The 16,287-nt window shown below is 31.0% G+C and overlaps 1 protein-coding gene across 1 annotated transcript in view; it reads left to right on the top strand.

Annotated features, from left to right (window-relative positions):
- DPP10 (dipeptidyl peptidase like 10) overlaps window positions 1-16,287 on the top strand; it is a 1,082,222-nt gene that overhangs the window by 979,326 nt on the left and 86,609 nt on the right. The window contains exons 8-9 of the mRNA XM_051985765.1: window positions 5,031-5,151; window positions 8,825-8,979. Of these exons, the coding sequence (XP_051841725.1) occupies window positions 5,031-5,151; window positions 8,825-8,979 (276 nt within the window). The remainder of the gene's footprint in view (window positions 1-5,030; window positions 5,152-8,824; window positions 8,980-16,287) is intronic.

The raw sequence follows: 16,287 nt of genomic DNA, 5'->3' as shown, positions 1-16,287 counted from the left end.
TTCCTTTGAAATACTGTAATTTTGAAATATTTAGCAGCACAAAGAAGAATGCATGCCATTTTGAATTTGAAGATATTATGAGGGTGGTGTTGATTCTATTATATTTCAATGCATCAAAATATAATGTTAGTATTTCATCTATAACAAAAATAAGTTAGAACTAGTTATGGGGGTAAGGACGAAATGGAAAGTTATTCTATTTTGCTTCTGTAATCATATAAAATCATATATATTAAAAAGTTAAACATGTGTGTCTCTTTTTGCATATATGCCTTTCAATATATACATTTCTGGAAGTAAGAACCAGATTTCATTAGTTTTTAGCAACACATAGCATTTGCTCTTTCATTCAATAAGCAGTTCAATGAGCATCTACAACACATAATACATTATGTTATTCATTGCAGGAGTTACAAAAATAAATACCTGGTCCTTGATGTCAAGGAATTTATAGTCCAAAAGAAAGCAACTTACAAATGCAAACTAAAATATAATTAGAATATGATAACGTTAAGTCCAAGCTAGCCCCCTGGAGGCCTCAGGATCAGCCAGAATCAGAATAAGTAAAAGTTCTTAGTATTTAGGGAGAGGAGTGAAAGTAGGAGGCAAACTGCCACGAGTTTTGCCAAAGATCTCGTCTCCATTCTGGAGTCCAGAATCTCCATATTTCTCCTCCTTGTCTGGCTACCAAGTGACTCTGACCTGTCATACCCTACCCTCTAATCCTTGCCTACGATTATCAATTTATTTGAACTATAATGTACATAGAATTCATGCCAATTTTCGAATGATTTGAATCCTAAGCAGGTAAAATTATATTTAATCCTTGAAGTAATAGGGAGCAAATGTAGCTTGTTGATAATAGGTATTATTGGGTAGAACAAGAGTGGGGAGTCTCTTTTTCCTGCCAAGGGTCATTTGGATATTTATATCCTTCACGGGTCATACAGAATTATCACCTTATAGAACTAAAGCAGTGGGAGATTACAACAATCTAGATACAACACCTAGCTTTCAGATATCACCTGTGGTTGCTTTAGCAAATGATTTCTGTGACCTCATACAGCCTGTGGCTGGGAATTCCCTAACCCTGCTTTAGAAGAATAATTTTAATGTTTTTTAGGCATCAACTATTGCTATTGCAATAGGTGAAGAATTCCTGAACTATGGTAGTAAACATGTGAGTGTAGAGGATAAACATATAAGAGAATGCTATAGAAGAATAAATTTTAAGATTTGAAAATTAAGTGGATTTTTGGGATGAATGAGATGGTGAAGTTGGTGACAATAAAATTGTGACATTTTGTTTCTGGAAAGATGGTACCTTCAGCAAAAACATGAAAATTTAGTTGGACTTGGGGAAAATGGACAATAATTACTGTTTTGGATTTGTTAAGTTTGACATATATTCTGTGACATACATTTTGAAATATTCAATAGGAAATTAGTAATGCTTGACCAGAGTTCAGAAAAGACACTAATAATAATTACATAAATCTGATAATCATCTTCATAGAGAGTATAATTAAGCTCATGAGAGCTGATGAGGTCACTCAGGAAATTGGGAATTGAGATATGAGAAAATGATTTTAGATAGAACTATGGATTACACTTTTAACTTTGTCTCACATAACAAAGTTACCCTTCTTTTTGCTAAGGCAAACCCTTTTACATGCAAAAGTGATCACATTTAATCCGATCTTCTGTAATAGATTTCCCCTATATTCTATGACTAATTTTCAATCATTCATATTATATGTTTATTTCTTATTGACTACAAACATCTATCTCTCCCCCAAATTTATCATTTGTCCCACTAGTCACCCCTAGCAATTTTCTAATTACTCCTCTTGTTCATTGTTAGACTCCTTGAGAAAGATATTATATAATATAAAATATTTATTGCTGTGGCTTTTCTATCTCTGCAATTTATTAACGTATCTCATATATAATCTTCATTCTAATGACCATTTCTTAATCTCCATCCATCTTGATCTCTCCTCAATTTTTGATACTCTCAATCCCTTCTCTCCTTGATGGTTTTTTCCTTAGTTTTCATGGCATTGTACACTTCTGGTTGTCCTGTCTATCCAGTGGTTCCTTCTTTGTCTTATTTGGCATAATTTTCTTACATTTCATGCTTCCTAATCATATATATATGTCCCAATATTGCATTGTGTCCTCTTTATTTTTACCTGTATAAGTATACACTCTTATAAGTTTCTCTAGTTTCCATGAACATCTCTATGTAAATAATTCTCTTAATCTTAAATAGGTTTTCAAACATTTTGGTAGAGAAATTATTAATAATAATAATTAATAGAAATTTATAACTGGAACTTGATTATTAGTCTGATATTGAAGAAATTTATTTTTGAGTTATTTGAATGAAATTATTGTTGGGTTAATATTAGTATATGACATATGGAAAGGGGAGATTATAGGAAATGGCATGGAGAGGGTCTTGTGAGTAAACATTTAGGGATTGAAAAGAGTCAATAAAAGAAATAAAATGGAGAGATAAGAGGAGAGGAAAATAGAAGAAAAATGTTTTACAAAATAAAAGGCCATAAAAAACCATATAAATTGCTACAGAGAAAATAGGGAGGATTAGTATTCAGAAATTTTAAAAAAAACAGTAAAAATTGCAATATGAATGTTATTTGAGAAAAGTTTCAGCAGAATACTGAGGATGATATGTTATGTCTTGTTATTTCAGTTTTTAAAATTTAAAAATTCAGAATTTTGGAAAATATATTTTGCTATTCATTGTATTTCTTCTCTTCCATTGGAGATACAAAACTATATGTTTCCATCATAGGAAGATAATCAAACAGTTATAACACCTGTAAGAGAAATGATTTCTAAGATTTTAATGAAGAGTGAGTATTAGTGTAAATAATTTTGAATGGGAAAGTTTGGAAGAAACGTTTTGTCAATAAATAATATGAAAGCAGTACCCCAAAAAGATACTAAAGAAGGGAAAGGGACCTGTATGTGCCAAAATGTTTGTGGCAGCCCTGTTTGTAGTGGCTAGAAATGACCAGAACCAGGAGATCATTATATGCCTCAGCAATGATACTGTATGAGGATGTATTCTGATGGAAGTGGATCTCTTCGATAAAGAGATCTAATTCAGTTTCAATTGATCAAGGATGGACAGAAGCAGCTATACCCAAAGAAAGAACACTGGGAAATGAATATAAACTGTTTGCATTTTTGTTTTTCTTCCTGGGTTATTTATACCTTTTGAATCCAACTCTTCCTGTGCAACAAGAGAACAGCTTGGTTCTGCACACATATATTGTATCTAGGATATACTGTAACCTATTTAACATGTATAGGACTACTTGCCATCTGGGGAAGGGAGTGGAGGGAGGGAGGGGAAAAATCGGAACAGAAGTGAGTACAAGGGATAATTTATTTAAAAAATTACCCTAGTATGGGTTCTGTCAATAAAAAGTTATTTTAAAAAATAAATAAACAGTATGAAAGCAAAGAATAAAAAAAAAATTTGTACTTGCAATGAAATTATCACTGAAGGGAAAATGTTAATTATTTTATTTTTCTTATGGCATTTTGAACTTTATAAAGTAGAATTCAAATCCAAATCTCTTTCTTGATTCCAAGCGTAACATTATTTTCCACCATGCCATTATCACAGTGAAGTTCAGAGAACAGGAGACTGGAAAATAGCAAGCATGTTGTAAATATAATAAATCACAGTATAAATATAAGTAAATTATTGTTATTTTTTAAGTTATCAATGCAGTCTTTACTGAAAGCAATGTCTCCTAGATTGGCAAATACAGAATTCTTCCTAGATTTTAATAAAACAATGAATTTGAACAGAGATATGTCTAATAAATCATATTTTTTAGAGGTGGAAGTGACAGCAGAAACCTAGTCCAACTCACTCATTTTATAGAAAAGGAAATTGAGGCCATTGGAGATTGTAAAAGAGTCACTGAAGGTCAAAATAATAGCAATAATCAGAGATCAGAAAGAAACTTAGTTACTTTGACTCTAGGATTCTACAAATTGATTTTTTTGCTTTCAGTGGTTTGTAGAAAGAATTTCTCATTTATGATCCTCAGGATTTCTCATTAGTTGAAAACAGGTTTATAAGTTTTTGTCAAAATAGTTGTAGGTGAATATATGACATTAATTTATCTCTGTTGGATCTTCTTGTGAAAGCAAGAGACACTGGAGCTTTTTTTTTTTAAATATATCTGGAAAAGTAAAAAGCAGAAACAAAATTCTCCTAACTTTGTACAAATATATTAACACATGACATTCCCACCTCTTATGTAAATATCAGAGAATCCTGACTAAATACATTGTAAGAATAAAATGTTTCAATATAGTATGTTTTGAAGTTAAAAAAAAAAAAAGTTGTGTAAGTAGAATAATCTATGTCAAATAGGATAGACATATGCATACTGTATAAATATGAAAAAGCTATTATACTTCAGGTCAAAATTACACCTAGCTTAAGTTTCACGTAGCCTAAGTGTACCAAATTTTAGATCAAGTATAAAGAAATTCCTCAGTATAAAAGAGATTGCTAAAATAGATGAGGTGACACTTTTAAAAACATGTGTAAACTGATGTATGTGTTACATACATGTCCAAATGAAAATTGAATGCTAATAAGACCAGAATTTCATAACAATTAGCAACTGAAATTAGTTATATATGCACATAATTGTGTATATATGTATATGTGTGTAAGTGTGAACATATATATGTGTATATACGTATATACACACATATACACACAAATGTGTGTGCATATATACGTATATATACACACAAATATATGTGTGTATATGTATGTGTATATATATATATATATATATATATATATATATAACTTCATGTAAACATTCCCATGTATCTAAGCATGTGGGTATGTTTTGTAACATGATGATAAACTTAATAAGATTGCTGGCTAATCCTATCAGTCAGAAAAAAAAGTTAAAACTATGATCATACCAACTCTGTTTTTGAAATATTTCCTGATACAGATTTACATTTTTGAAAATAACATCTACTATCAACCTGATGTAAAGAGCAGTTCATTGCGACTGACATCTTCAGGAAAAGAAGGAATTATTTTTAATGGAATTGCTGACTGGTTATATGAAGGTGAGTTTAGTGAATTTGGTTTTGAAAAAATGCAAATGGAAAGTCTACAGAAGAAATCTATTCATTTCAGTACAATATTCTTAGCTGTTTTCTTCTCATTTCCCTTCAAAATTGCTTCTATGCTTATATATCTTGTATGTCCTCATATATCTTCTGTTGTGATTTGCATCTACTTATATTTCCCCAATTTTTTGTCAAGCTAGATGAGTTTTTATTAGAAATAAGGCTTAACTAATAATACTGAGTGTTAGCTTTATAAATAATCAGATTGGAAACAAGCTGTCCTGGAAGGAAGAAAAGAAAACAGATAAAAAAAATCTATATAATTAACAACAGTCAGACTAAATGAAAACATCCTGATTTTATTCACACCCATTTGTAATAAGCTGTTATATTTAAAAACAGATCATCTATTTACGACATAATTTGCGATAAGAATAAGTGATATTTGTATTTTAAGATTCATTCAGCACATCCACTACAGAATCCCAGAGCAGTTGGAGACCATAATAATGTAGGGGAAAATATATATATATATATATATATATATATGATAATCTTTATCACATACTTTCATGCTTCTATTTTATTTTTTATTTCTCCTTTCAAAATTAGAAAATAGACTAAGAATATTTAGAAATGGTTATATAAGAAATAACTGGATTTGTGTGCCCAAATTGAGCATGTGTCTCTTAGTAAATGTAATATGTTACATTTCATAGTATATTCAAAGCATACCTACTCGGGAGCTGCTTTGAAAAATACATATTTGTCTTTTGAGGCCTCTAATTTCCCTTTTCAATATTCTCATATTATATTATTGCTAAAGTTTATAATTAGAGAATTCCATCTATTTTCTAAAGAAATTTAGAAATAAGACATATAACATGTTAGCCTACAAATTATAAAGATAATTGGATCCACTATTTTGCTCTGGTTATACTATATAACTATTTTGTATAGTCTTTGAAGGCATTTGAAGGTAGTAAAAGCTTCATTTCAAAGAGGGAAGCTAAGTTCCTTGAAACAATGAGGGAACAAATTCTGTACTCTATTATATTAGACATGTGTCTGAGTAGGAGAAATAATGCTGGAACAATATTCTAAGTTTAAAACTTTGCCAAATTAGTATGATTTTAAAATATACTAGTCTCACATCCTTCAGCATCTTATGATATATTCTTATACTGATTATTAGAGTCCCATTTGTGTTGCTCATTATCTGGACTGCCTTTTCTCGGTACTGTCACTTGTATTTTACAACTTGTCTTTATCAAAACATTTCAGTACTTTCCAGAGGCTCAAAGGCATTAGTCTATAATAATATGTATATGATTTTCTTATCACTCATCTCTAAATGTTCATTGGTTTGCATTTATTAAATTTATTACAAATTAAATTCAACTTAGTCAAAAATAATGAAAACTAAAGGTAACATTGAAATTAATTCTTACAGACTAAAACTTCCCTTTTCTGTTGTAGAGCAACAAATTCAATAAATAGCCATGTGTATTATCCTAAATTGATTTTTTTTCTGCAGAGAAATGTAGGCAGTATTTTTTGTTCAGATGATACATGTTTCACGTAAATGTGAGAGGCCAGAACTATTAATGGGGGTTGGTACTACTTTTTTAAATGATTAATTTTGTTTTAAACTTTTTTTTTTAAGTACTACTCAACACTCAAAGAAAGCTAAATCAAGTGAAACATATAATGTAATGAAATTGTTTACTGAAATTTCAAAGAGAAAATAAAATTTTCAAAATGAAAAACCATTTAAACATGATTAAACAAATCCAATTCAATATTATTGTTTTTAAATTGCATAATTAATGTGGCATCTTAATTAAGTCTGACATATCAAAACAACATTTTTTCTTTGAAAATAAAACTTAAAGGTATCAAGTTACTAGATATCTGGCATTCTCCGGAGCATTTTTATTAAAATTTAATCATTTTTAGTTATCTGAGTAAATGGAAGTAAAATATTACTTTTTTCATATGTTCAACCTTCTTACCACCAAACATTCAATGATTTTCTTACATATAAGAAACTTGATGTGTTATGTCTTTTGGACACATGCATAAATGATCAGAGAATAAAAAGGAAGAGAACATATTATACGTAGTGTTTAAAATCTGACACCATCAGTAACTCTGTATTGCTTCATGAAGTAATCCACAAAAATACAAAATTAACTCCACAATATTGAATACCAGACTAAACTTTATGGCATTTTCTAAGTCAATCTGCAAATTTTTTCTTCTTCTTACTTTTTATTCTTTTTATAATTGTTGCTGGAACATTACATATATATATATCTCCATATGCTCTGCATAGAGTCTTTCTAATACAATGTAGTTAAAAGAACAAAAATGAAATTTAAACTAACAGCACAGCAAATATGATTTATTTGTTTTTTTTTTCCCCTGAGGCAATTTGGATTAAGTATCTTCCCGAGGGTCACACAGCTAGGAAATATTAAGTGTCTGAGACCAGATTTGAATTCAGATCCTCCTGACTTCAGGGCCAGTGTTCTATCCATTGCACCATCTAACTGCCCCAATATGATTTATAAAAATACAATGTCATAAAAATATTATAATATAAGTAACATATATTTTAGATTATAAAACTCCATTAGTTTTTTGTTTGTTTTTATTCTTCCTTTTTGTTCCTAATAGTAACTATAACTTAAGGACTTTTCCTTAGTATTATATCAGGACTTGTGGGTATTTGTATGTTTACTTTTAAAAATGACCCTTTCCCCTTGCTTGATATATGTTATTTCTATTGACAGATTATTTTATGTTATTTTGTACATATTATACCTGGCAATATATATTTTTGAAAGGTAGAACTTCTTGGATGATAGTTCTTACATAGAGTAGATTTTGAATATCTTAAAGAGTGGGCTGGGGTATTATTTGCCTCACGTTAAGCATAGGTGATTTTTTAATACTTTTGAAATAAGTCAAATTTCACCTTCACTTGAATACTTATGTCCATACTTTCCTTTTGACCTCCAAATTCCTTCTAGCATTTTGTGTCTATATCAGTCTCATGTCACTAACTATATAGTAGTTAAACAACCAACTTTTCATATATATATATATATATATATATATATATAATTATAACTGTTGTACATACCTACACACATAAACAGACATAGACATACATATGTATATGAGTCATCAAGGTATTTGCTAATCCCCTAAAAATATTTTTCATTCTTCCTCTTGTTATTCTATTGTGCTGTATTGTGCTATATAGGGTATCAAGATGTTACTCCATGCATATGTATTGTATCGCTGGATAAAGAAATGTTGACATGAACTTAATATTGATCCAAAGAAACTAATTATGAATAAAAACTTCCATCAATCTGCTCTCTTTCTGCTTGCCCTTCCTAATCTTTTTATCTCCTCATATCTATCCCAAATGGACATGGAATCTTGAATACTTGCTTTATATACTAATCTATTTATATTTTACCATTAAATTAGCAAGTGACATGACAAACATGATGTGTTTTAGGTTTATCAACAACAAATTTAAGCTGAATACAAGGGAGAACTAGATAATTCATTCAGAATTCAAGAACAGATGCCTGTGGATTAGTGAACCCATGTTTGCAGAATTGATGTCAAAGAATGTTATTTGTTCTAGAGGAACTTCTACATTCCCATATCGCTCATTGGTGGTCCCCTGATGGAGAAAGACTTGCATTCTTGATGATAAATGACTCCTTGGTACCGAACATGGTTATTCCTCGCTTTACTGGAGGGCTATACCCCAAAGCAAGACAGTATCCTTATCCTAAGGTAAGTTTAATGGAATTGTCCTGGCAATCTTGTCTTTTTTGGTTACTAGACTAAATGTTAATAGTATTGTTTAGTCCCCAAAGTGTAATAGAAGCTATAATTCTTTCTGCTCTCAGATTGTCTTTTGACATCTCATACTGGTTTCTAGAAGAGATGAAGGGTAGTTTATCAATGTGACACTTTTGTTGAGAGCCAAAATTCAACCTGACAATTTTGTAGTTTTCTAGTATAATATCTTTCTGGTTTTTGTTTTCTTATATTGCTCTCTCTCCCCTTAGGCATCTTTTCTTCTCTTCCCTTTTACTTTCCTCTTCCCTCTTCCCCCTCCCCTCAATGTACCTTCTGATTTTTTTCGGATGTCAACTCTGTTCATAATGTCTACTATAGGTTTTATAATCAATTAGCTCTGTGAAAATGGGCAGTTCAGTCATCTCCCTAAACCTCAGTTTATTTAGGCAATGAGAAATAAAATCTAGGTGATCTCAAAGGATCTATTGTACTCTGAAGTTTTATGATTCTATAATTCTACTTTTGTTTTCCTTTTCTTTGCTATTTCTCCTTCTGCTCATCCTTCTTTTTTTTCATTGTCTCTTATAATGTCAGATGCAAATAATGCTGATCAGCAGTGAGTGATGTTAGGACCAAGGGTCAAGTTTGAGCATTCTCTCAACTAGGGACAGCAGGAAAAGGAGTCATTACCCAAAGCTTTCCAATTTTATTCCTTTGTTCCCTCATATACATATGTAAAATATTTATTGTAACCATTATGGAAAAAGATAAGTAATGGGATACTATGATTTAAATAGTTAATCTTGTTTTTCTTGATTATTCCCCATTTTAAAAGATCACACAAAAATGGTTGTGAAAGAAAAAGAAAGATAAAATACTTTATGTTCTCAAAACCCCCTTGATCTTAAAGTAAAGTACTATCCTCAAAAACTATCAATTATAACTAATTAATCACTGTACAAAACATATCATTATAAATTAATATATAGATTTTCAGTTCAAATCCACAAGCATACCTTAAAATGAGAAATATTTGACAATATATTTTTATGAAATTGTGAAAACTGCAATGATTGTATATCATTAGACATATTCTTCCCTAAATACACACACACACACACACACACACACACACACACACACATGCATGCACATGCACACACACATGCAAACCCTTGAGATGCATATATACATTGTTTCCTACAATTAAAGTTTAGTTTCCTGGGTCTGTGACCATTATTCATCATTTTTTATTTGCATTTAAAAAAATATTCTAATTTCAGTAGTCCTGACTACCTCTCTGTCTATTTCCTCAGAAACTCAACTTGCCTAAAGACTCTATTTAAATTCAAACATCTCATTCAGTATTTGATGCACTAACCTCCTCATGCACCTATGGAGAGTATGTGGCAAGGTACTCTCCCATGCAATTATCTATTAACATTTTTTTCCCATTTTTGTATCACCATATCATATCACAATGTTACTATTAAGAAATATTTCACTCCACTCAAGATCTGCACATTTTCCTTTTCATATATCATTTCTAAAACCATTCTCTAATATGTTATACTATATTGTAGTTCTCAACCTAATATAAAAGTACACAAAACAAAAATAAATATACATAACCAAATATAACAAATACCCTCACTGGCCTTGATATATGTTCATACAATATTATGTATATATGATTTCTGTACCATAAATCTATCACCTGTCAAGAGAAGTTAGCATATTTCATGATCCTTCCCCTGATATCCTCAATGATCATTGTTTTGATTATAATTATGATAGAATTCAATGTTATTTGTTATTGAAGCATTATTATTGTATAAACTATTCACCTTGTTATGTTCATGTTATTCTTGATTAGTTTACAAAAATATTCACAAATTTTAATATTAATCATTTTGATGTTATGGTATAGATTATTCTTCTTATTCTACTTAGTTAATTCTCTATCAGATTATACAAATATTTTCTAGTCCCTCTAAAATCATCTGTTTTCTGTGTTCATTCATATTCCATTATTCTTTTATATTCGTAACCAAAGTATTTTAGCTACTCTTTAATTGAAGGATATCTTTCTTACTTTCCAATTTATTTCTACCACAAATTGGGCTTGTAAAAATATTTTTCACATGAATTATCCAGTTTGATGCCCACAATCACTTTGTTAAATCGCAAACATAATTGTTATTACCATTTGACAGTTGAGAAAAAATAGGCCAGAAAGAATGTGACTTTTCCATGTGAGTAATTGAGCCAGGATTTAAACCCAGATCTTCTATCTCTTTGTTTAGTATTGGTTGCATAACTCCATGTGGCCCTAAGCATCTGCACTTATAGCAAATTTGTGCAAAAGAAAGTATAGCATATAAGGAGATATCAAGTTAAGTTCTCAATTCTGTCAAGAGAAGATCCAAAAGATTAGGCTTTGGCTACAAAGATAAGGCTGGATTTTTGTTTCTATTGGTTCATGTTGGGCATCTTTTCTAAATCTAAGAAACAAAGAATTGTTTCTTCCTTTTTGATAAGGGTTTGTAAAATAAATTTATTTAAGTAAAACAATATTTGGAAAGGGGGAAATAAAAATGCATATTGTTATGCATTATAGAAAATTAGCATAAGATAGAACATATCAGTATAGTCAAATCATTAACAATTCACAAAAGGGTTCTATTAGTCTGTTTTGCTAATCTCGGGTTAATCTTCTTAATTAAAACTACCTCCTTTATTTTTAATTTTGAATCCTATGAAAATCAAAACTAATTATTATTAAGTTTGATGTTTCTGAATCACAGAAGAAAATAATCTATTGATTTAAAGTCTTTATGGCAACTTTTATATTGAAATATAAAATGGATAAATAATTCTTAGTTTCAAGAGTATAAAATAATTGAAATTTTATAAGTCAAATGTTTGTCTGGACCTGCTCAATAGAGGACCTGCTCAATTGTAATTATGAATAAGGAGTAAAGGGGCAGAACTCATGAAGATGATCAAACAGGAGTCCATTTATTCAAAAATTTCTCAGCCACATACTCTAATACACGTATTAACTATAACACACTGCATATACGCTAACTATAGGATATTGTACATGCAGGAATCATATAAACAACTTGCTGTTGGGTGCAGATGTTTCCTTGCCATTTTAATATAACTCTACTTTAATTACAACACAGATTGTCATGTCTCCTGACTTCTCAGGAAGGCCAAGATACCCCTGGGACCATGGGGAGCCAAATGAGACACATCAGCAGGGTTCCTTTTACTGGACTAAAGAGTCTTATATCGTGTCCAAGGTTCCTCACTATCTGTGGCATTCTGCATCTTCTACTTTCTTTTGTTTTAAATGAAGCAGGTATACATCAATGGTTAAATTCATAAAACAAGTTTCAGCATGGAAAGAATCACATAGGCAAGTAGTAATATAATAACATGAATCAACAAGATACTATAAAAGATATCTATGAGTCCCAGAAGAAAGGCACAGAAAATAATTATTAATTCACAACCACACATACACTTCCTTCAGTAGCCAAGAGAGTCCAAAGCCAATATATTGTCCATCACTGCATGTGTCAGGGAATCCCACAATTCCTATAGATTTTGAAGTCCTCTATCAGTCTCATTCACAATTATTTTTATGGTCATGGCAATATTTGTTAGTCAGTTGCCATACAAATAGGGCTAACAGTTATGCTCTTTCAGTGACAGATGTACTCAGAGATGGAACCACCCAACGTTTCCTAGGTCTTCTCCTTGAGTTCGAGGGTCTATCTTTTTCTGCCTTTCTCCGATGGACAAGATGGATATGGTGTGTCAGGACCCATCAGATTCCTTCTTTATCTGTAGAGATACAATCAAGCCCTCTGCCCTAAGCAGTTAACATATCTGGTCCCTTCCATTCACTGCTCTCCAGACTTCTCCACATCACCTGACAATTATCTAAAGATATCAAAGCTGCTCACACTGGACACTACCTTTATGAAACCTTTTCTGCCAGAGCCAGTGCATCCTCATCAAAATCCAAAAAGTTAATAGTATAAAGGGTTAAATTTGCAAGTTCTCTAAGGTTACCTGTGGCTCCCTCTCTCTTTTTTTTGGAGGAGCATTTTGATATCTCTGTTCCTCCTCTATATTATTACTTGTCTTTGAGGATTAAATGATATACCAGTGTTGTATGAAATCTGATACTGTAAACAAAAGTATGCAAAATGTTTGGAAGTATATGCAAGTTCATTATCTGTTTTTATTGCTTGTGGCACTCCCATAACTGCAAAGGCCTGTGTAAGTAATTCAGTGACCACCTAGGCTGTCTCTTTTGCTGCTGGAATTGCAAAAAATAAATCATAAAACATAGATAAAAGACAGATGGCCAAAAGATTTATAATGGGTCACATCCATCTATCAGATTTCATTGGGCCTCAAACAATGAGAGCTCTTCCCTGCAGGGAGTGTAGGAGCATAGAAAGCAAAGTAAGCTATACAGACTTTTATGATATTCCTAGCTTCTTTTGTTATCTCAAACTAAAGACATAAAGCTAATGCAGCCTGATGATATTTAGAATGAGATTCTTGGGCAGCCTGAAATAAGGGAGTGCTGGCTAACATGGTGAAAAGGAGATCTGTCTTTGAGTTTCCATTAAAAAAATAGGATCTGGAAGACCACTATGAGAGGTAACATGCAAGCAGTAATACTTACCTGGGTGATTTCTCATTTGCTCCTGAAGTTCCTTAAAAAGCTGAAATATGTCAGAGACTACAAATTTTATTTGGGCTTTGGAAATTTTTTGTACCACACCTGCTAAATAAGCTGAATCAGATATTATATTTATATCTCCTGGATAATAAGTGAGAGCTAGCATAAGTGCATACAACTCATTCTGCTAAGTGGACTGAAAGGAAATTCTTACTATTCTTTTTATAGCTAAGTCAGGAGAATATACAGCACAAATGTTATATTTGGACACATCTATAAAGATTGTCAGTCCTTTAAGAGGGACCTCAGAAATATTTTTTTCAAGAACCCATGGACAATTATGTAATAGCTGGGCTATTTTTAAGGGGGACCTGTGCATGAAATTTGGAGCTACAGCCAATATGCCACTCTGGAGTGGTTTCATAGCATACATTAATTTTTATATTAATATAAAGATCCTATGCCAGATAACTGTATTATTCATTTAATGGCCTTTAACAACATTCTAGTCACAAGTACTAAGCAAAGAATAAGGCTTTGGTCTGGTTGTGCTATTTTTGCTATGGTTTTCCTATCATTAGGGGTTAGGATTTCATAAGCCAAATTTCTTAATAGCATTCTAAATAAGATGATGTAGATTCGTAGAGAGTGTAAACCTTTTTCAGATCTTTGATAACTTCCAGATTAAAAGGAGTATCTTCTCTTGATTTGATCTGGAGGGCCATTAGGGTCAGGTTCTTCAATCACAGGATATGCTTACATTTTCAATTCAAATGTATCCCATCCTTCCTCCCTTGCTTTAAATATTGTCTCTTGTAATTGGGATATAGGAGGTATTAGGAATTGGTAGTGTGGGAAGAGGGGTATAAAAAGAGTTAAAGCAATCATTCTATGACACATTTTTAAAAATAAGATTGTTGTAATATTCATATAAGATATTAATATAAATAATGATGGAAGATAGCATGTGTATAAGATACATGATCCCTTATATACAGACAGATATGTAACCACATGGGATAATGTCTAGGAGAAAAATGGTTCAGTTCTTCATTTCCAACTTATTCTCACATTTGAATTACATAGCTTTCTTCAAAATCTTTAGGTAACCTTATCAACAATTTTTTGCCAAGTTGTTAATGACTATCAGTAATGGTAGCATTTTAATTCATTCAAATGAACATTATATTCTGACTTAAACTGTTTCAGTAATCCCAATTTTGTTACCATAGGTCTTTCTTTCAAATGCTTGTACTATTTCCCCTTTCCTTCTCTATTGGATATTTTCCAATTCATTTATATCATAAAGCATCCAAACCATTCTTGGATATATCCCAACATATCTATTCCTCTGCCCTCTCTAAAAATTGTACAATTTCACTAATAACAGTTATTCTTCTGTCAAGGATTCTCATTATACTAATTAATTGTTTGAATGTATTGGCCAAAATCATTTCAAAACTAGTTAATCAATTATCTGAAGCTGATTTCAGAAGTATTCTTCATTAAAATTGCCCAGTTGATAAAATTAGACTTTAGACTTTGTGTCCTTCTTCTATCCATTCTATTTTCCCCTATTGTCTTAAATTCCTATTGGCAATTCATGCATGTTCTGTTGCTACCCTCAGGTGTTATAATCTGGATGAATGATAAAAATTTTTCATATATTGATGTAAAATTGTTAATGCTGTGATTTTGACAAATATTTGTACTTAAATTAGAGGAATACAAGAAGAAAACTAAAGGAATACAATGTTAAATTAAGAAGTTTAATCCTAGGAGGGACTAATAAGGATCATATAGTAGTGTTCCTTCATTTTAAAGTGAAAAAAACTAGGGTCCAGATAGTTGAAATGATATGACCTCATTACACAAATTACTAAGTATGAACTCATGTTCAATCCCATATTTTCCAGTACCTCATCTTGAAAATCTTATACATCAACTTACCTTTCATTTGAACCAAGAGTCAGATACTGTGGTATCTGGGAAGATTGATTTTTTTTTCAATGAAGTCTTTATAGCTCACAAATAATAATAGGTACAACACTTTTTAAGACTGTCTGAATTATAGGGCCAGCCCCACAGATAGCATTCTTGGGAAGAAAAAATAGCACTATATACTGAATAAACTGATTTCAAATAAACATTCATGACTATCTAAATTAATGAATGGATAAAAAGACTGAGTAGTGTACAGCTAGTGAAATTTCTTAATTTTGAAGCTGGATTAGTTTCTAGATCAAGAAATTACACATTTATTTTAAAAGAGGGAAAATGTTGAAATGCTAGAAATAGGTTTATTAAAATGGTGCATAGTATAATGAAATTTACACTAACTTTAGAATCTGGAGACCTGAATTTGAATTCTAACTTTGCTAATAACTAATTGTAAGAGTATAAAGGGGCTTCTTCTCAGAATTCCAGTTTATTGTTCTGTAAAATGGGTATAATTAATCATATAGCTATTTTGATATTCAAATGAAATATTTGTTAGATTGTAACAGTGAAAAACTATACGATTAAGATTATATTATTTCTTCAATTACCTCTTAGGTTATTTTAATGCTTTAAATATATACTACCAT

Source organism: Antechinus flavipes, chromosome 3 (assembly GCF_016432865.1).
Source record: "Antechinus flavipes isolate AdamAnt ecotype Samford, QLD, Australia chromosome 3, AdamAnt_v2, whole genome shotgun sequence".
Classification (NCBI taxonomy): Eukaryota; Metazoa; Chordata; class Mammalia; order Dasyuromorphia; family Dasyuridae; genus Antechinus; species Antechinus flavipes.
Note: the sequence above shows the minus strand (reverse complement) of the source record. Positions and strands in the feature narration are given on the sequence as shown.